This window comes from Sinocyclocheilus rhinocerous, unplaced genomic scaffold (genome assembly GCF_001515625.1).
Source record: "Sinocyclocheilus rhinocerous isolate Xijiao unplaced genomic scaffold, SAMN03320098_v1.1 scaffold1300, whole genome shotgun sequence".
Taxonomy (NCBI): Eukaryota; Metazoa; Chordata; class Actinopteri; order Cypriniformes; family Cyprinidae; genus Sinocyclocheilus; species Sinocyclocheilus rhinocerous.
In genome coordinates this window covers 492,585-515,190 of record NW_015666578.1, presented here as the reverse complement: position 1 = coordinate 515,190, position 22,606 = coordinate 492,585, and the positions used below count along the sequence as shown (strand labels likewise).

Below are 22,606 nucleotides of genomic sequence, written 5' to 3'. Positions count from 1 at the left end.
GTGTACATTAATGAGGAAAAAAAATTTACTTAAATGATTTTAGCAAATGGCTGCAATATAACAAAGAGTGAAAAATTTAAGGGGGTCTGAATACTTTCCGTACCCACTGTATATATTTACTATTTCCATAATCCAACAAACCAAGATGTAGATGAGTTTATTTCTTCATCAGAACGGATTTAGAGAAATGTAGCATTGCATCACTTACTCGGCAATGGATGCTCTGCAGTGAATGGGTGCCGTCAGAATGAGAGTCCAAACAGCTGATAAAAACATCACAATAATCCACAGCACTCCAGTCCATCAGTTAACATATTGTGAAGAATGCTAAATTTCTCCAAATCTGTTCCAATGAAGAAACAAGCTCATCTACATCTTGGATGGCCTGTGGTCAAGTAAAATTTCAGCAAATTTTCAAAAAAAACTTCTTTAATCAATGTGCCACACAATCAAACCACCTGTGAAAGAAACACAATGCCAGCATAATCATAAAAAGATATTTATTCACTAGAAAGCAGTTGTCAATGTTAACACTAAAGCACGTTTTTGGGCACAACATTCTTGGCATGCTTTGTCACGATGACCTGAACATGAAACCGTTCTCTCTGAAACCAATCAACATGGATCACTCCATCAACCGAGCTCCATGCCATCTGTTTGCCATATTCAATGTGGCTACATTCTTTGGTCACTGGAACACTAAACGCATTTGCCTTCATCACACAAAAAGTGGAACAAACAGTCCTGGCCGCACCTGAATGACAGCTCAAGCTGACTGAAGGAAACACTAACTGAACATGAGCAGGGCTTCATATTTGAGCAGCATCTGGAGCCCTGAGCATCAGTGAGCAACAATTAGAATAATAAAACAATCAAGGTCACCAACATTGATTATCCTCTTCATTAATTAGAACCCAACAAGAAATAATTAACATAGTCCTGAGTTAACAATCTCAGGGTACATTACAGTAAAATAATAATAAGTCAACTGGAGCAATATTGCAGTTGCACTTCTCTTGTGAGTTGGTCTAAATGTAAACCAAAAAATTCACACACATTTGACCAAAACAGACAAAACTGTCCAAAATTAAATACATTAAACCTAGAAAAATAAAACTAAAGCGCGCACACATTTCTCCCACACACACTTAAATGGACAATGTTCTGGAAACATGTCCATTTAATATATTTCAACACACCCTGAGGTAGATTTGTATAGATTCAAAACAAGTTCTGTATCTTGTTCTCACGTTAAATAAAGATTAAAAAGAAACAATACAATAAAATATTGAAATGAATATACAATAATGGCATGAGTACAATCTTACCAATGAGAAAGAAACCTTCACATCCCTTAAACTGAAAACTTTTCCACGAGTTGTTTGAGGCGAGAGCCATCCACCAGACACTATATTCAACTACTCTAACACATACGCCCATGCAATAACATACGCAAACCACTTCAGATTATTCAGAGGGAGAAAAAAAAAATCAGCAAAACACTCTTGTGGAGCAGTGACGCGCTGTTAGTTTAGAGGTTTAACTAACCATTGTGCCATTTAACCTGTGCTCAACACATTCTGTGCTTGAAACCAAACTGGATCGTGCTTTGTTGTAAGAAATGGTACAAATGTGTATTTTTTTTTCTTCCACCGAGTTTCTGAAAGTCTGAGGACTAATGTCAAATATACAAAAAGGCTTGAAGTATACACAATTACACTTTCATCTGGCAAAGACTAGATGCTTTCCTCAAACACAGTGAAGCTTGACAGCTCAGTTGCTCTCCGTCAAAACCAGAACAAACATAAACTTCAAGCAGTCATGGGGATAAATCATATCCAACGTTAAAACTCTGAAATCAGTGTTTTTAGAAAAAGGCCATAAATAAAAATTAGTGCGTCACAAAATCATTCTTATAAAACGGAGAGTTCCGGTGCTTGATTCTGATTGGCTGAGCCGCGTTCAAAGCTGTTGTAAATTACTCTACAAACACACGCCTTTGTTTACTTCTGTGTGTTGCTCGGCAACCACTTTGTTGGAAAACCAACTGTTTCTGAGGAACTACATTGTTTGGTGGAAGAATACTGTTTTTATTAATATCATTACACTTTATTTGCTCGGTTTTATTCCGTGAAACCTTACTACGTATATGGAATAACCGTTTTATAAAAGATATAAACCCCGTGAAGCCGTGGTTTACAGTGAATTTATAACAGCTAACTCCGCTTCGCGTCATGCCTAACAACACACCTTAGCTGTTATAAATTCACTGTAAACCACGGCTTCTTGGGGCTTATTGCTTTAGTTTACACTGTGAATCCCAGTCGCCAGCTGTCAATCAACTCCCTACTACAGTTAAAAACATTATTAAACTATGAAATAATTAGCCAAACGATTCAGCTCTTATGACTGAGAGCAAACCGAGTCCATCGCAACATCACAGCTTGAATGGCTACAAATAAATAACTGGTTTAAAAAAAAGTTTACAGTTATTTACAATAAAGTGAGATCAAGTCAGCATCTCCTCTTCAACAAACCTGATACATCATTAGTGTCTCATATGATGCTTACATAAGAAAAGAGGAACAAGATTATCATAAAAATATGTGCTATTGTCTTGGCTCTGGTTGGGAATCTGGTCGATTTCTTCAGGTCACTGCCTAGAATTTCCCATATCTTTAAATGAGAGCGAGCCTTTGTTACAATTACACAGCATTAAATAATCAAAGAAAGCCACTGTGTCTTTCTTATAGTACCTAACTGATGACAGTGCAGTCCAAATATGTCCACTGATGATACAGAGAGGCGGAGGTAAAATATGCACAAACACAGCATTTTGAATCAAAACAAACAAAAAAAAGGGAAGTCAGTATGATTTCTCCAGTGTACCGGTGAATGACAACTACCATCAAAAACCAAGAGAGTGATGCATTTCACCAGTTTCACCACTATCCAGGCTTACTGCGATATGTAAACATGATGCATTTTGATTGTTTCAGTACAAATCTAAGACACTTTGCAAGCTAAGGCAGAAAATTAAAGTCTTTCTCTCACACATTTGCTTCACACTCTGAGGGGCAGATCTCACAAAACCGGTCAAGCACATTTATGTACACTGTAAAAAATGACCGTGAATTTAACGGTAAAAGACTGTAAAAATGCTACCGTAAAAACCTGTTAAATGGTTAATGGTAAATTCCCCTACTATATACGGTGAAAAACTGTATTGGACATTAATTTTACGGTAGTATACCGTTGGTAGTATACCGTTTTTGGAAGTGAAAAATACCGTATAATTTACAGTGAATAACCGTAAATTGACATTCCCAGAATTCCCTGCGTTACATTTCAGATTTGATGGTTTTTTTTTTCTTATCAGTTTTGTATATTAGGGTTGTGTGTTACACCTAATGTTGTTAAATGAATGTTTATTGCATTATTTCAGTTTCATGTGTGTTACCATGATGGTGTTTAGTGTTTGTGTGAATGACACTGTGCACCTTCTGTATATGTTATATTATATTATTTAAAAGCTGCTTGTGATGGGCTTTGGTTCATCGTGTGACTTTCTCATCACCACCTGCATTTGGTGGTTATCAGTGTATTACAAAGCTACAAAACAGATTTCAGTACTGCAATAGGTTGGTATATTAACATTATATCAGTTAATGAAATTACGGTATGTAACTGTAAATTTAAGTTTAAAAAAAAAAAACCCGTAAAAAACACTGTAGCAATGTTTTAGGTATTACGGTTTTTTTTTTTTTACAGTGTACTACAAAATTTTACCCAAAAATCAATAGAAAAAAAGGGATTATCATTCAAACTTTATGCAAGCATTGTGACAAATGTAAAAAAAAAAATGTAAAAAAAAAAAATTGGGGGGAAGAAAATGTGCTTAATTGTCATGAAAAATAATAAAATAGGCTTTATTTTAAGCAAAATATAATTTCTGAAATTCTGACTTGGACATGTTTTTGTGAGATTTGCCCTCTATTTCATGATTATCCATCTGAAATATCTGGTTCATCCCAAATCATTTGTGTGAATACCCAGATCGCAAAGATGACTGTCAAAAATAAAGATGGATATGATAGTGATCATATTTTTCTAAGCATAACATTAAATATCAATGTAATCTGGTTTTAGATTTCCTGGCTAAAGTACAAAAGTGAGCGGCGACATTCATTTCTGCTGTTTGAAGAAGAAAAACCTGAGTTAGTTCCGAAAGCAGCTTTCCGTTAAAGCTTTCTGATTGGTGCTTGTGTTTCCCTGACAACCTTCCCCGACTAATCAGAGCTGTCGGGAGGGAAGGGGGTGTGGCTCATGTCCTCTTCTTCTCCTGTAGTGGAGGCTGTTGATTTTCCCTGAGATCCCGGGGACAACTGCTGTGCTTTGATTGGACAGTTGGCCACCATGTGGGTGATGCTTTGGCAAAAATGGCACTTTTTCGGCTGAGGTGGCAGCTGGCATTCTTTGGCGTGATGATTCGGCCCTCCACAGTTGAAGCATCTGCAAATAGTGCAGGAAAACAAATGTGTTATTTGCAGGAAAGACCACTAGAGGGCGCAAAATAATGTATTTTCATATGCACCATGTACTAAGAGGAGTTTAGTACAATGCATAAATGTCACTAAAAGTCACCATTTTGGGTTAGTGATTCATTTAAATGAAAGCTTCCTGTGCATTTAAGCCCATCCGCTCTCTATATTGTGGGGGCCGGAGGAAGGAGGTGTGGTGTAGAGGAGGTGGGGCATCTCTTTGGCTCTTTGTTTCAATGTTGCGTGACCTTTGCACTTTGATCCCTGCTGCCCACCCCCACCCCGCTCGCATGCATCACACCTCAGTGTTGCCATGGCAGCAGTCACCTCTGACCTTTCTCAGGCACCTACATCTGTTATTAATTAAATGGACAGGATCTGATCCTCCGTCAGGAGACACAGATCCAGAGAGATGAAATATCAATGACAGACAGCAGGAGAAAGTATGTTATGCTAGCACATGTTGAATTTGTGGTCTCTCACAGAACTGAAAAAATGCACTACTGCAAAACCAATCACCGTCATTCATGCACAATTGCGAAAGCTGCACTCGCTTTGATCCGGATCCGCACTCAGCCAACCAGCGTGATTAGACGCAGCGGAGGACGGTGTTTATCGATAACCTCTGCCGTTGGGGGGGCGGGTGACTCTCTGTGAGCCTAAATTCTGAGCTATGAGATTTTAAACAACCTATTGATCCAGCAGGTCAAGTCGCCAACACACAGGGTGGGGGGAAGGAAACACTCTCCGTTTGGTCAGAACCGGAGATATCGTGTAAAAACAACCCAAAAGCAACATCTCAGAACATCTCAATGTTCTTGCAGAAGAATCACAAGAAACAATTAACACGTCCTGGTTATATTTTACCCTATAATCTTCAAGAAATAAGTTCAAAAAACAAAAATGTTTTCAAAGTGAACTATATATATATATAACGACACTCACCGATCTCCTTTTGAACGGCGTTTTTGGGCACCCTTGGGTTTCTTCTCGCTGCCCACGCATGGCGCCCCGCCTGGCCCCGTCACCCGTAAGGACTCCAGACCCTTAGAGGATCTTTTGAAGGTGAACGCCACTGCTTCTCCTTCCTTCAGACTGCGGAAGCCCTCCATATGAAGCTTGCTCTGCAGAGATGGGGTAGATGTGATGTGCTTTAGAGACTTGGATCATATTTATGCTGTGATCTATGTATAAGGAAATGCTTGTAGGGCTATAAATGTTTTCATGATTACCAGCCCATTTCTCCTGCCATTAGACATGTGACGTTTTTGAAATGTTTAATATTTATATAGGTAAATTTATGGTCATGCAAATATGCAGTTGGTAAATATCTTTTTATGCCATGTATGTTATATGTAATAATTATGAATACTCATGTATGGTGATAAATAAATAAATAAATACAAAATAATAATAATAATAATTAAATATTATTATTATTATTATAAATAAATGTAAATTTAAAAAAAATAATAATAATAAATTAATTAGAAATAAATAAATAAACAAATAAATAAATAAATAAATAAATAAATAAATAAATAAATAAATAAATAAATAAATAAATAAATAAATAAATAAATAAATAAATAAATAAATAAATAAATAAATAAATAAATAAATAAATAAATAAATAAATAAATAAATAAATAAATAAATAAATAAATAAATAAATAAATAAATAAATAAATAAATAAATAAATAAATAAATAAATAAATAAATAAATAAATAAATAAATAAATAAATAAATAAATAAATAAATAAATAAATAAATAAATAAATAAATTTAAACAAAAATAAATAAATAATAATAATAAATTAATTAAAAAGAAAGAAAGAAAGAAAGAAAGAACTGCTATATTTCTTGTATCATTGCAAAATGTAAACTATATTAGAGCTCAGCTTTAGTCTGATAAATGCGACTATAAGGCATATACATATTAAGATATTCTAAACATTAACATTGTGATTTTAAAGCAGCTTTGAAACCATTTGTATTGTAAAAAAGAGCTATACAAAATTGGACTTGAATATATTGTAAATATTTAATATGCATTTAAAAAAAAACTATATTTACAATATATTCATCAAATATTTGCATAGTGCTTTTCACAGTACAAATGGTTTCAAATGTTGTATTTGAGTGCAATAAAATGCAATTATTACTTCAGATTCAGCACACCATAGATGGAAGATCAAGCTCTGTTGTATACTGCACATTTTCACTTTGTGCCATGCCATCTACACAGAAATACATTTAATCAAGAGTCACGTTTTGTCAAAACACGTTAACATTATCATTTGTCCGTGAGGTTTGCGGTCCTGAAAGAAATGTGAAAATGGCATCTTCCCTGCCCCCAATACCGTGGCTACATTGCCTTCAAAACCGCCTCTTCACTTAACACTCAGAGGTCTCTACCAATTAACTTTAAATACTTGCATCCATCAATGGCTGCTGCTGAAACTGAAGGCTCAAACTAGCAGCCTACACAGGCAAAATGTTGCAAGATATCATAAGCAGTATACATGCTGCGTTCAAAATCCAACCAGACAATGGCATCTTAGCAGACATGATGTTACTCAACACTATATTCAGATGTACCAATATAACAGCCTCCCATCACATTCAGGGTTTATTACTTATTCTACATCGAGATCACATCAGACCAATTTAGCAGCTAACAGATATGCAGGGGGCCCAAAATTTTTGCCTATGTCACAAGAGGTAAATCCAGCCCTGATCACACATTTGTACTTGCACGGTTTCTCAGGAAAAAGCTTTGAAAGTGTGGCTATTGGCATGAATGGGACGGGCAGATGAGCTTCCCCAAAATAACTCCATCTGGTTAAATCTCAGCCAGTTTGCAGTGGGAAAAGGTGGGGGAAGCTCACATTCCTGAGATACTTGCTCTATAGGCGCGTGGAAATAGGGCTTGAGAAAGGATCTACCTTTAAAAACAACCTTCCGCTTGTACTCTTAACAAACAACCGCTTGGAGACCAAAAACCTGACTAGTTGGTGTATTTGTGAGATCATGCATCAAGTTGACTCCAGCCTTGGTGTTTAGAGAACTATCTGCTTTGGCGGTGGTGTTGGTCTGTTACCTTAAAACCAGCCCTTGTAATAAAATCGCTTATCTTCTCGCCAGGACATTCCTTGGGATAATGTTTTTAGTCTTTTACACATTAAACTCTTAATGGCCTGTAATAAATTCCACACATTCTCTCGGAGCAAAACACTGGACTGCTTTTCTTGTTTAATGAAGTGATAAAGATTAAACCATCTTTCTCGCAGTCGTTCAAAACCTTATGCATTTCGTTCTTCTGCATAAAGTAAAAGATGATATTTTGAAGAACACTGTGGCACAAACAACACTGAACAGCACTGAATTGCATTGTATGGATGGACAAAAAATTATTTTTTTTTAAATACACTTGTGTAGCATCGACGAAAGCAAGTCATACAGTTAAAACATATTTTATTTGTATTATGGCTAACTGCTTCAGTAAAATAACAGCAGCTCAGGCTCACTGCGGATATATGTCTGTGGAAACATTTCTGCAAAATGATATTGCATTACTTCTTGCATGTTTGGTGACAATTTCAAAGTAAAAATCGAAAATGCACAGTAAAATGCATCACTTAAAATGCATTGAGGTTTATCTGAAACAAATAAACGTGAAACTGACAAGGTTTTATTACAGTAAATTGGTTGTTGTATGTATTGCAACTGTTTGAAAATTAAATGTCAGGTGTTCAGCACTCTAATATTAATGCTCTGGTTTGAAAACAATGTATCACCTACACTAAACCTAACTGATAGTGTTAACAAAAGCAAACATGAGACTAAAACGCATTTGCTGAAGCAACCATGCCATTTTAGCACAAGTCTTTGAGCTCTTTAATCGTGACTTGTTTCACAGGATTCGCACTAGAGCGCACAGAGTCCACATCACAAGTGCAATGCTGTACCAGGTGCGCTACAGAGCAAGTTTACCATGTCAGAAAACTCATATGGAGCAGATTATGCCATTCAAACGTTAAAATGCATTAGTTTACAAATAATGCATTGTGGTAAACGTGTTTAGAGGTCATAACCAAGGCTCAAATTGAGGGGGATGGCATTTTTGACATTGTCGGGCCATTTCAGGCTCCACAAGGAAAACAGCTTATAAATCATAGTCCATTTAGTAAAAACGTACTTTTTGTTAAATGAAAATGTTTAAAAATTAAACAAATTGGTGTAATCATTATGTAAAGTTAGCTAAATGAATGGCTGGCTGGCTGGCTGGCTGGCTGGCTGAATGAATGGACGAACGGATGGCTGAATGGCTGAATGAATGAATGAATGGCTGGCTGGCTGGCTGGCTGGCTGGCTGGCTGGCTGGCTGGCTGGCTGGCTGGCTGGCTGGCTGGCTGGCTGGCTGGCTGGCTGGCTGGCTGGCTGGCTGGCTGGCTGGCTGGCTGGCTGGCTGGCTGGCTGGCTGGCTGGCTGGCTGGCTGGCTGGCTGGCTGGCTGGCTGGCTGGCTGGCTGGCTGGCTGGCTGGCTGGCTGGCTGGCTGGCTGGCTGGCTGGCTGGCTGGCTGGCTGGCTGGCTGGCTGGCTGGCTGGCTGGCTGGCTGGCTGGCTGGCTGGCTGGCTGGCTGGCTGGCTGGCTGGCTGGCTGGCTGGCTGGCTGGCTGAATGAATGGACGAACGAATGGCTGAATGAACGAATGGATGGCTGAATGAATGAATGAATGACTGGCTGGCTGGATGGATGAATGGCTGAATGAACAAATGGATGGCTGAATGAATGGACGAACGAATGGCTGAATGGACGAACGAATGGCTGAATGAATGAATGAATGGCTGAATGAATGGCTGAATGAATGAATGGCTGAATGAATGAATGAATGAATGGCTGAATGAATGGACGAACGGATGGCTGAATGGCTGAATGAATGAATGGCTGAATGAATGAATGAATGGCTGGATGGATGAACGAATGGCTGAATGAACGAATGGCTGAATGGCACTACACCACACCATCCCCCCTGATTTTTATTATTATTTACAATTTGACTACTGGTCATAACATAGTATTCTGCAAAGAACTATAGGGAAATAAATGAACTATACTGGTATATTTTTTTGAGTTTTCCAAAAATATAGTGAGAGGCACATTTTCCCATTGAGCCCATGGTGAAAAATAGCTTGACTGCCTTTAAAATGTAGGTGTTAAGAGGCTGATCATTTCAAACACTGCTAGCTGCACCAGGTGGTCCACGCTTCGGCTCTCACGCGACGTCAGGTTTAACTGACACTCATCTCTCAGAGCCTCCCAACCCCCGTCAAGGCTTCCTGAAACCATCCTTCTCTACCACTCGCCCTCTTTTACTACAGAGTTTTTTTATGAATGAGTTCAGCGAACAACCCCCTCCCCCCAAATACTCCCTCCCTCCCTCCCTTCCTCCCTTCCTCCAATCTCTTGATCTCCACTCCCAACATTCTCCCTCAGCATGTCTTTCCACTATTTTTCACCATTAATTATGAAATCTCTCTCCACCCGCCTCTCTTTTTGGTCATCTCTGCACACAAACACCATTCATTCAGTGGTTCTGTAGTCTGAGGAAGGCAGGATTTCCTCCTGTGGGTTTGACAATGACCTCTTGGTTATCAAAACCATACAGCCTAAGAATATCGAGAAATCTTCCTCCAAACAACCAAGCTCAAATTCACACTGCGCAAGTACTACAAATGCTGTCCTAAAGGGTTAATGCACATCTCGGTTTTGCATCCTAACGTGCAGTCAATGAGACTTAAAGACAATGCCACCCAGACAGCCACCAAAGACCTCGTACTTGGAGAGAGACGGAGAGATCACACAGATCTCTGTGTAGGGCTGCCTGCCCGTACGATGCTCTAATCTCTGTTATATATCACTGCAGAACAAATCCGAGTGATTTTGAGTTTAATAGTCGTAGAGGTTTTACTTTCGAGCTTTTTGTCTTCATTTATAAGGTGCAGACAGTAGTCAGAGTTAAAGAGCAGACAAGGAACAAGGACATGCTGAGACCGGACTTGAACCTGTGAGCATGTGTACTGAGCCACTGAGCCACGGTTCCAACATGAAATAACATCGTTTGGGACAGTTTGGTCTACAGGAGAACACCTAAATCTACACACACTAACAATGAAGCAATCATTTTCAATTTGCCTACTATTTCAGGCCAATCTTTGGAAGAAATGTGAAAGAACAGGCCTGCATTTAAAATTTAATCCAAGGATACAACCTAATAGAGTAAATAAAGGTGAAGTGGGACTACTTTTAAATTTAAGTTTTTGCCATAGACTGTATAAAAACATGGACGTAGTGTCCGTGACGTCCCCCCTAGATTTCTGAAGAGTGTGTTTGAAGCTCAAAGTGGGCGGAGCGGGCCGTCGCCATCTTGGCAGTGCGTCACTCGGATAATCGAAAATGGGCAAAGAGGCGGGAGCAGGTTGCTGAAACCACGCCCACCTAGCTCGACGACGGTGACAGCAGCGGCAATCCACCTGTCACTCAAGTGGCCACGCCCTTAATTATGCAGAACTTTAAGGCTTAATATAATTTAAACGGATGTGTTATAAAAAAAAAATCACCCCCCTCACAGTTGTCATGAAGGGCATAATTAGCTATATAGACCAAAATAATTTTTTGAACCAGGCTGTAAACGTTTTTTTCTGCTGTAAAGTTGGGCATTTTAACATGGGGAGTCTATGGGGTTGACTCCCTTTTGCAGCCAGCCTCTAGCGGCCAGTCGATGAATTACAGTTTAAGTCACTTCCGTGTTGGCTTCACAAGAGAGAGCGGGAGGTTGCCGCTTGGTTTTTGCCTTTAATATTTTATTAATTTTCCCTCTGTACAGTGTAGAATTTAAAAATTGTTTGGCATATATTAAAATACATAATTTCTGTATTCACCCTATTTAAAATTGAAAGGGGAAAACCCCTTAAAATTAAAAACCCCATGAACTGACATCCCAGACAATGTTCAGAATAATAGTCATTTGTTTATTTGCAGAAATATTAAATAAAAAAAAATAAAGCACACGAATCTCAGCTTTCTGGCCTCTTCAGTTCAATTTAGTCCAATACATACATTCTACATCTATAAAGACCACCAGAAATGTGGACATTTCCAAAGAACCAAATTAAATATGGAAATCATTCAAAAATAAAACCACTGGACAATATATGCGTGTTAAATAACTAAATAAAGGTCCCAGCTATAAGCAAAACAAGAGCTTCACAACCTGGTGTCAAATAAAAGAAGCTTTTGCAATTCTAAGAAATTGTCCCAGACCTCTAGAAATAAATAAATACATAAATGAATAAAACCATCTACACACAAACCAACACATGATCTGAAGATCACCATAAAACCCTATACAGCTTAAAAATTTTGTTATTTTGTTAAGTTATTTTGTAACTGTAAATATTCTGAAGACTTTTGGAAGCAGGTGTCTATGTTGGTTTTTGATATATTTGATAAAATAATTAAAATAGATGAATCTATGATCCTTTTTTTTTGAACTATAATACTGGATCAGGTGTAGTTGATAACACTTTAAAGGTGGTAATTCTTCTTGGGAAGTTCCATGTACATAAAGCAAAAATAATGTCCATTACTCCCTCTTTTAAGTTTTAAAATATTTTTTTTCACTAGGAACAAGAAACGTCTCTCATATTTATTTTTATTTATTTATCCTTTATTTTTCCAGGAAGGTCCCATTGAGATAAAAGAAATCTCTTCTTCCAGGGAGTCCTGGCCAAGATGACCGTACAAAAATTTCACATAAAATTTCACAAACATACACCTCACAAGACAAAATTACATATAACCAAAGCAAAAACAATAATCATAAATCAGTAAATTAATTAAAACAACAACATGATTCATTTGCTAAACACTGCACTAAATTTTAAAAAATATTCAAAGAAGGAATTGTTTCTAATGGAGTTACAGTTTGAAATTCATTCCACAACCACGGAGCATAGTAAGAGAAAGCTGATTTTCCATGCTCTGAATGTATCCTGGGTATTTCTAATTGAATCCCATTTGATGATCTGGTGATATAATTCTTTCTATGTAGCATAAAAGACTAGAGATGTAATTTGGAAGCATGCCCAACAATGCCTTTACAGTATACACTAACATATGTGATTTCCTCCTTTGATATAAAGAGGACCAACCTGCTTTATTATACAGCAAACAATGATGAGTATGTGAGCAAGCATTTGTTATAAATCGCAATGCAGCATGGTAAACACTATCCAGCCTTTTCAATAAATACGTAGAAGCATGCATGTAAATAACAACTCCATAATCCAAAATGGGTAAAAATGTACTCTGTATAATTTGCTTTCTAGCTCCAAAGGAAAAACATTTTTTTTGCCGAAATAGAAAACCCAATCTTGGTTTAAGTCTTTTCACCAAGTAATCAATATGTACATCAAAAGCTATTTATAATGCATATTAAAAAATGTTATTTGTAAAATTTAAATGTTTTAACCTCCATGATGTATATCTGTTATATGTATCCCCCATTTGTATTTGTGTTCTGTTTGACGTTAAGTATCTCTGTATGTTTGTTTTTGAAAGATATTTTTTTTTATAATAATATCCAGGCGTTAATGTTCGTGCATTAACGCCGAACACTAAATTATAGCTTTATAAAAGGTAGAAAATAAATTATAAATGCAGCCTACTAATACCGTAAATATTTAATTTAGCATAGTAACCTCGTTTGAGCCGTGAGATGACTACAGAGGAAGGCCTTACAGGTCCGGTCCATTAAAAGCGACAGCATTCATTTGCTCTCACCTGATGGACGAACACATCCACGGGTGAGTCCAGACAGATGCCCTCCCGGTGGGTCATGGACAAAAAGCCGAAGCCCATCCGTACGTTAAACCATTTGCAGAAGCCACTTCCACGGAACGAGCTCGAGGCTTCCTCCTCCTCGGTCTTTGCACAGCCACCTTGATGAATCACAAAAACGAGAAAATCACAACTAACTTTACAAACAAAAATATCACGCTAACGAAAGTGGACGAAAAAATCAATCTGTGGGCTCTTACGCGGCTGTTTCGACATGTAGTGAATTCATCACGCTTGGCGAGAAAATGCCAGAAGCTACGTGCAAAACACGAGTGAATGGATTTTCTCTTTCAAAAATGTATTTTCTCTTTGTTCAGCACTTATTTCACACTGTCCAAATGCATACTTTTATAATCCAAAATAAAACGTTTGTTTACATAAAAAAAATTACAATTAAACGCACAGTCCGTTCATAGACTGTTATCAGTTCTTCAGCAGGTAACTTCGAAAATGTCTCGGTTCATTTCTTCGCTGATTTTGTAGACAGCAATGAAAGTTGAAACGCTAGAATTCCATTTCGCTCAAGAAATATACATTTAAATGTCTTACAATCATCGATAAATCAAAATAGGGAATATTGTAGTCAAAGCATGCAGCTACTTTTCAATTATGTGAATCATCAGTGATATCAAAAAGTTGAAGAGATTATCAAAGGACATTTTTTTTTTTAAATTAACGCCTCATGCAGTTCTCTTAAAAAGCGCTATTTTAGCATTAAATTACACACAATTTCTTACAATCATCGATAAATCAAAATAGGGAATATTGTAGTCAAAGCATGCAGCTACTTTTCAATTATGTGAATCATCAGTGATATCAAAAAGTTGAAGAGATTATCAAAGGACATTTTTTTTTTTTAAATTAACGCCTCATGCAGTTCTCTTAAAAAGCGCTATTTTAGCATTAAATTACACACAATTAAAAAAAAGTTGATTTATCAGTGCGCGCTCAGTAATTAACCAGATAAGCACAAATGCGCACCCGCTCACCTGTGTAATATTGCTCATAAACTGAGCCCATTTCACCCATCTCGCCCATCAACCTCCAAATAAATCCCAAGTAGGCTACTGAAGAAGCCTCAGACTTCCCTCCGCATTTCAAAACTCCGAGTAAAACGCCAGAAGGAACGAACAAACAAAAGATTCGGGGTACATTTTAGCGGTATCGACGCGACAATTCCAGGGCTTCTGGGAAGAGCTCTTTGTAAAGATCCCCCAAATCTGAAAGACAATGCAGGAGATCCGTCCCACCCCCCTCTTCTTTATTCCCTTCTCTCTCTCTCTCTCTTCACTGACCCCCCACTGGAGGATCACCCACGACCTCACCTTCAGCCATGTCTCCAGGATGTCTTCACACCGCAAAAATAGATCATTGATTGGGGCCCCAAACAGCATAAAACAGTGGCCAGTGTTTATTCCCGAGTGAATCACAGGACTCGGGTCACTGTAGCATCCCACTCAGCTTTAGGTCAAGTCTACGTGATGCTCAACTTCACTGCGATGATGAACTGCACGTTTCTGCGACCACAGGGTCCAAAGTCGCCAATGGGCCAATCGCAGATGGAGAATGTAAGGTTGGGGAATAGGAAGTGCCCTCCCCTCTTAAACCCCGCTGACACACACACAGCGGATAAAAGCAATAAAAGCCTGACCACTTTCTTCACAACAAAACATTGATTTGTTGCAATCGATATTCTACTCAACTAAAAAAAAAAATCATGCGTGTTTGAAACATCATGAATAACATTTTAAATATTGTGTTATTTTAAAAATTTCGCAGGCCTATATGACGGTTATTTATGATATAGTTCTCACTACAAAACGATGTCAAAGTATGCTACTGTACATTTTCCCAGTTAGGCCATTTAAGAATGAAATTGTGTGGGGAAAAATCTGAAGGCGGTTATCGATTCTTTTAAAGACATTCCTTCAGAACGCGATTTTTACAGTAAATAATGTGTAGCCTACTCATTTTCAAAATAGCATGATATTTGCCTGCAGCCCAAAGTAGATGCGTCTTAAAGAAGTCGAAGACTCACAAATACAAGGCTATTTGCTGGAACCTATCTTTTTTTTTTTAATACCAAAAGGCAGGAAATTAACTCATCAGTTAATATGTCTCTATAGCTAATGATGTTAACAATGCTCAAAGATGACAGCAGTTCTGGTTTGGGCTTCATGAAGCGCACATGTCCGCAGAGTCTGATTGTTCTCACACCTCAAGCAGAAACCAAGAGAACAATGAGACACTGAGCCGTGTAAAGGGTATTTAATTGATCTCTGACGCCAGCGCGTAATGAATGTGAATTGCGTCAAGTGCTTCAAACACCATTCACACTCAGCAATTTACAATTACATCAATCTGCAAAACTTCTTGAAGCATGGAGGGACATATATTTAATGAGAGTAAAAGATGTATTTACTTATTTAAATAGCGCGTTTTTTTTATTTTATTTTGCGAATCATTACAATATAACAAAAAGCTTTTTTATTTTTTATTTTTTTTATGCATGAGATATTCATTTTATTAAATAATTGCATACATTTCACAAACTAAAATATGTAGATGGACTATTTCTATTTGCATTTATCCGTCATTTCTGTGGTTGATATCATAAAGTTCGCACCTGTGTGATTCAGATGCGGATTCTTCATATGACTTAGAAATCATTAACACAATTAAAGCCGCATCCACTTTCCAATTAAATATTCATGCAGGATTCTTGGATGCCGTTCATCAGCTTCCCAAACGCACTCTCAACAAGAGCACAGGTTGCTGACTCATGTCAGAGGAAACAGAACAGCACCTGTTAGTCGTGTTAGTCATAAAGCTTCAGCTAATTAAACACATCGAACAGAAGCAGAACTCTCTTCATATGATAATTGGGCATGTGCTTCTGTGGGTCACATGACCCACTCGTTAAACGCCAATCAAAAGTGCAGCTGGAGCTCTGGCTCTGTGTGGAATGTAACACTAGCTTACTGATTATCGCGCATTATAAAAAAAATAAAATAAATAAGGTGAAAAAAAGGAAATATATGTAACAGAAGCAGAACTCTCTTCATATGATAATTGGGCATGTGCTGCTGTGGGTCACATGACCCACTCGTTAAACGCCAATCAAAAGTGCAGCTGGAGCTCTGGCTCTGTGTGGAATGTAACACTAGCTTACTGATTATCGCGCATTATAAAAAATAAAAATAAATAAATAAGGTGAAAAAAAGGAAATATATGTGAAATAGGTGCAGTATCTAAACATATCAAACAGTAGCATGGTACATTGTTGTCACATGACCTTTTAAAGTCATGTTTCCTTCAGCAAATGGTGTCTGGTTATCTCTTTTTTTGTGTAAAATGCATTAACTTTCTGTCAAAAAATAAATAAATAAAATAAGAGAGAAAAAAGAAAAACAAACACATCTGTTCTTTGGTCACACCAAAAGGTTGAAGGTCAAGAACAATGCATTATGGGATAGAATATGCCAGTGTGCTTTGGTTGTTTTAGTACATGTATTAGGTCACTTGAGTATTCACACTCTCAGGAAAAAAAAACGTACAAAATGATCGCTGTCACTGGGATGGTACCCTTTCAAAAGATATACCTTTGTACCTTACCTTAAATTTACATAATTATAGCTAACGACTACGTACTGTAAATACTACTTTAGAATATGAGCACATTTTCTGATTACCAGTGTACTGGGTATTGTATCCCACAATGCAATATGTTAAAAATGACCATACACTGATTTCCAGTGAACCAGAATACCCACAATGTTCATATAAGATGTTTTTAAACACATTTCTATTCAAATTGTTCTGGGATGATAACTGGACACAGAGTGAAACATGAATAAACTCACGTTACAACATAATGCCTGCAATAAGTATTATTCAAATATAATAGAAACATAGTGAAAGCCTAAAATGACATAGTATTATATATGTACATATATATATATATATATATATATATATGTATGCTTAGTTTTTTCTTATCCGTTTTGTATATTAGGGTTGTGTGTTACACCTAATGTTGTTAAATGAATGTTTATTGCATTATTTCAGTTTCATGTGTGTTACCATGATGGTGTTTGGCGTTTGTGTGAATGGCACTGTGCACCTTCTATACATGTTATTATCTAAAAGCTGCTTGTGATGGGCTTTGGTTCATCATGTGACTTTCTCATCACCTGCATTTGGTGTTTATCAGTGTATTACAAAGGTATAAAACAGATTTCAGTACTTCAATAGGTTGGTATATTAACATTATATCAGTTAATGAATTTACGGTATTTAACTGTAAATTTAAGTTAAAACCTAAAACGTCGCTACCATATTTTTTTATGGTGAAATTCCGGCAGCCACAACTGCTGGTTTTTTACCGTAAATTTTACAGAATTTTTTTTACAGTGTACAAATACCCATATTGTCATTCTGCTAATTTTATGTTTGAGATTTATCATATGTAGTCAAAGTATACATGCTATATGTATATTGTTGCATTTCCTAAAGGCAACATACGGCATGCATACAGATGATAAAGCAGCTGACTGCATTTATGCTTCCCTCAGGAAGATCATGAAGACTGAAGGATTTCTATGGAGATATCCTTAGTAACCAATGGCCTTGACTCAGTTTCTGCCCCAGAGGGGTTTTCTGGAGGTGACCCGTGTCAAGCAGAGGTGACTAAGGACAATGAATGTGGCACGTGCTTGAAACACCCTTCAAACTGCCCCTCTTTCTCTCCTCAACACACAATGAAAGATGGATTGTATTTAGTGCAATACATATCTAGATGTTAATTTACATTATATGTTCAGATGTTTCAGTTAAAGGAATAGTTCACCAAAAAAATGAAAAATTACTGAAAATTTGCTCACCCTCAGGTGATGTAGATGAGTTTGTTTCGGAGATTTGGAGAAATGTAGCATTATTTACATCACTTGCTCACCAGTCGGTCTTCTGAGTGAATGGTTGCCACAAGTAATCCACACGAAGCAAAAAGCTGCATATTTGTAAGAAACAAATCTATCAATAAGGCAATTGAAATTGAAACAGTCTAACTCCACAAGTTCACAATCCATAACAATGCTTCCTCCAGTAAAAAAAAGTCCATCCACTATGGTCCTCTCACTATTCTGGACTGTTTAGGCTTGTAAACTATGCTTGATTTGTGCATATTTCTCTCCTGATTTAGACGAGATGACTTTTTCTCAGGAGAAAGCAATAAAATGGATAGAGGACTCGTATTTTGTTTGAAGTTAAAAACGTCACAAGTAATCCACACGAAGCAAAAAGCTGCGTATTTGTAAGAAACAAATCTATCAATAAGGCAATTGAAATTGAAACAGTCTAACTCCACAAGTTCAAAATCCATAACAATGCTTCCTCCAGTAAAAAAAAGTCCATCCACTATGGTCCTCTCACTATTCTGGACTGTTTAGGCTTGTAAACTATGCTTGATTTGTGCATATTTCTCTCCTGATTCAGACGAGATGACTTTTTCTCAGGAGAAAGCAATAAAATGGATAGAGGACTCGTATTTTGTTTGAAGTTAAAAACATCTTAATGATGGATTTGTTTCTTACAAACATGCAGCTTTTCCTTTCACAAGATGTTAATTGTTGGAGTGCTGTGGATTACTTGTGGATTATTGTGATGTTTTTATCAGCTGTTTGGACTCTCATTCTGACGGCACCCATTCACTGCAGAGCATCCATTGCTGAGACACTGATGCAATGCTACATTTCTCCAAATCTGATGAAGAAACAAACTCATCTACATCTTGGATGACCTGACGGTGAGCACATTTTCAACAAATTTTCATGTCTGGGTGAAGAGCTTCAACAATGTGTTTACAAAACCAGACTATTTCACAGTATAAGGACCTTTTTGAAATATTTGAGAAATTAAAGGAGATTACGTGCAAGAACATTTAAAACAAAAAAAAAAAACGTTATTTTTTGTCTAATTGGCAGCATTTGCAATTATATGCATGGAAAGCTTGGACCACACTATTGAGAATCAGGGTCATATCCCAAAGGGAAAGATGCCAGTTCAGTTCTTTCTCAAAGACCTTAGGGAATCAGTGGATGATCAATACTTGGAAAGCAAGTGTGAAACAGTGGAACGGCCAGTCACATCTAAGATCTGATTTCAGTGATCTTGTCTGTAAAGGATGACAGTGAAGGATGGGACTCGTCCTCTGACTCACCATCAGAAACTGGAGTACTGGAGCAATACATTTCAACAGTTTCTTTTGCCACTCCTCTATTTCTCACCTATTTTCAGATCTGCAGAAGAACAAGGCTGAGTGAAAACATTTTGTTAGCATGTGCAGACTAAATATTAGCTATTGGTGATATCGGAGACAAAACATGAAGTACAGTGGTTTACAGTTTCAGCACCCTGGACAGCTCTACATTGCATTTCTCTGAAACATACTGTAAGCGTCTTGTGTATTACAGCTATTTAAAATCTGTAAAGTGTCAACCGTCGGCCTAGATAGAACTGGGATTGTATAAATGTAATATTCCTCTAACCTGAGAGTATTTTATTGCACAATTGCACTTCTGATTGTATTTTTCCTCATGTCGAAGCGCTTGTGCTGTACTACTCCTCTCTTGTTAGTCACTCTGGATTAAAGTTTCTGCTGAGCGAATCAATGCAAATGTCACTGCATGAATATAAAGACTTCTAGAACATTTGGAAAAATCAGCAAGGAGAACATGGTAGGTCATGTTACAAACAGTTCAATTCTATCTGTAGGTATATTCAAAAGTCAAGTAACAGTGGAATTTATTGTGTCCATTTTCTTTAAAGATCAATATGGGAATATACAATGCGGAATATGGATGAAGAGTCAGAGCGCTGTCTCAGATGAACAGAACTATTAATCGTATTAATCTGGATAAGAAAGATCAGGATTTCCTGAGGAAGCTGGATTTAATGAATCATTGCTACCCATTTTCTACCTATATTACAGAAATTGGCAGTCAGTTTTACTTTTTTTATAGTTAAATCTGTTGTTAGGTTTTTGCCCCAGATCAATCAGCAAGTGTTCGACTGACTCGACTGCCCTCTGGATGTAATTTGAAGAAGATTAGCAAACGCCAAAGACCAGAGTAACTAGGAGACATCAAGAGAAAGGTGATAGTGGAAAAATTCCACAGTTCCATTTTTTTCACTAGATGCTGCTGCAGGAAATTAAATATAAATATATATTTGTTAAATACCTTGTCAGTGTTGTGCGCTTTGCTTGGCCATTTGTTGTGATAAACAGGAAAGTGTGTCCAGATGAATTCAATTTGAGTTTTGTTAAACTAATTAAAAAGAAGCTTAGTTTACCGCGGAAGCGGTCGTGTGAAGACCGAAGAGTGTAAAGACCATCGACTCTACCGTGCGACTCCACCGGGCAGGACACCTGCAAAGGACATAAGTATTGCTTTTTATCTCTCCTCTTTCCACTTCTGTTTCAGGTTTTTATAAACTATTTCTTACTATGTGTCAGTAAGTTGTTGTTATTTTAGCATGTGTGTTTGCCTCAGTGTTATTTTTTTAGGATTACTGATGAACTAATGTACTTTGATTTGTATTAGTTATCTATTTTAGTTTTAGTTACAGTTGTAGTCATGTTGTCATTTTATTAGTTTTTTTATTGTCTATATAGGCTTTTTATTAAGTTTTACTTTTATTTAATTTGAGTTATTTCAGTACTTCAACATACAAAATGGAAATGAAATAATATATATATATATTTAATGTATTTATATATATGTACATGTATATGTGTGTGGCTGTACATACACATATGTAGTTGTTTTTTGGTGTTTGGCTTAGTGTTATGTTAGAATCATTATTATACTCATACCTTTTGTTCTTTTAATATTTTTGAATTGTTTTTAGCTTTATTTTTTTTTTGTTTTCATTTAAATGTTTTAGTTTTGAAATGTTGTATGCGTTTGTCATTTTTATTTAATTTCTTTTATTTTCTTAAAAGCTTTTAGCTTTTCGTTTTAATTACTTTTTCTTATTTGTGTATGTTTGAATTGTTTTTAGCTTTATTTTTTTGTTTTTATTTAAATGTTTTAGTTTTGAAATGTTGTTGTATGCATTTGTCATTTTTATTTAATTTCTTTTATTTTCTTAAATGTGTATATATATAGTATTTATAGAGTTTTAGCTTTTAGTTTTAATTACTTTTTCTTATTTGTAAGTCGCTTTGGATAAAAGCGTCTGCTAAATGACTAAAAGTAAAGTAAAGTAAAGTAAAAGTAAATATATAATATATGTAAATATATTTGACAGATTGTAAACCTGCTGTAAATAACCCTGTAAAGTCTGAAACATGAAATAATAATGAGAAAAATCTAATTTTAAAATGGAACCGTTTATAACCATTACAAAAATACATTTAAAACAACGATACATCAAGCATTTATGGCTCATTTAGTGTGATATATAATATGGAGCTCACACTCAATGTCAGAGAGAGAGAAATAAAACACCTCAACTTTATTCAGATGCCCAAACTGAGGAAAACTGTATAATTTAGTGCAGTTACTGATATGTATAAGGACAAAAAGTAACATGATTTATCTCTCTCTCTCTCTTTCTCTTCAGTTTGTCAGTTATTGTGGACTGGTTTGGCATTTTTTCTGCATTATCTTCACCTTGCATATTTATTAAAAGCTGCAAACAGATCCTTGCCTCAACTAGCCTACTCTACGGTGACTGAGAAGTGCAGAGCAAATCACAATTCTGAAAACAAAATAACAAATTACAAACGCAAATGCAAGTCTAAAAAACAAAATAACAATTCAGAAAGCACAACAACAATTCAGAAAACATTATAACAAGTCAGAAAACACAATGACAAATTCGAAAACAAAATAACAAGTCAGAAAACACAACGACAAATCCGAAAACAAATTAACAAATCAGAAAACACAACGAAAATCAGACAAATCGGAAGAGGTAGGTATAGTTTGAGACAGCGCAATTGGTTTGGGATTACTCACCGCTGACTGGACGAGACATCTATCAATCAACGTATACAGAGAAGAACCAGCCGAAGAACAGCAGAGTCGTGGTAGAAAGTTCGGAGATGGTATTAAAGTAGCTCAGTTTAAATGTATTGTATGAATTGCCCGTAC

At 36.6% G+C, this 22,606-nt stretch overlaps 1 protein-coding gene across 2 annotated transcripts; it reads right to left on the bottom strand.

Moving 5' to 3' along the window:
• Positions 1 to 4,177: 4,177 nt before the first annotated feature.
• Positions 4,178 to 15,001, bottom strand: LOC107732914 (protein lin-28 homolog A). 2 transcript variants are annotated; one of them, XM_016544356.1, is made up of 4 exons: positions 14,774 to 15,001; positions 13,392 to 13,549; positions 5,487 to 5,665; positions 4,178 to 4,512 (listed from the first exon to the last, which is right to left on the bottom strand). In XM_016544356.1, exons 1-4 carry the CDS (start codon positions 14,781 to 14,783, stop codon positions 4,290 to 4,292), a joined length of 570 nt encoding a protein of 189 aa, XP_016399842.1. In that variant the 5' UTR covers positions 14,784 to 15,001; the 3' UTR covers positions 4,178 to 4,289. The 2 variants fall into 2 exon arrangements, with proteins under 2 accessions (XP_016399842.1, XP_016399841.1); XM_016544355.1 differs by lacking the exon at positions 14,774 to 15,001 and adding an exon at positions 14,438 to 14,655.
• Positions 15,002 to 22,606: the final 7,605 nt, after the last annotated feature.

Excerpts from the sequence above, each read along its gene's own strand:
- LOC107732914 (XM_016544355.1), bottom strand. The coding sequence starts at position 14,486 with ATGGGCGAGATGGGTGAAATGGGCTCAGTTTATGAGCAATATTACACA. Across the intron at positions 5,666-13,391 it reads TGGATGTGTTCGTCCATCAG|AGCAAGCTTCATATGGAGGG; the intron begins GTGAGAGCAAAT and ends CCATCTCTGCAG. Across the intron at positions 4,513-5,486 it reads CGCCGTTCAAAAGGAGATCG|ATGCTTCAACTGTGGAGGGC; the intron begins GTGAGTGTCGTT and ends CACTATTTGCAG.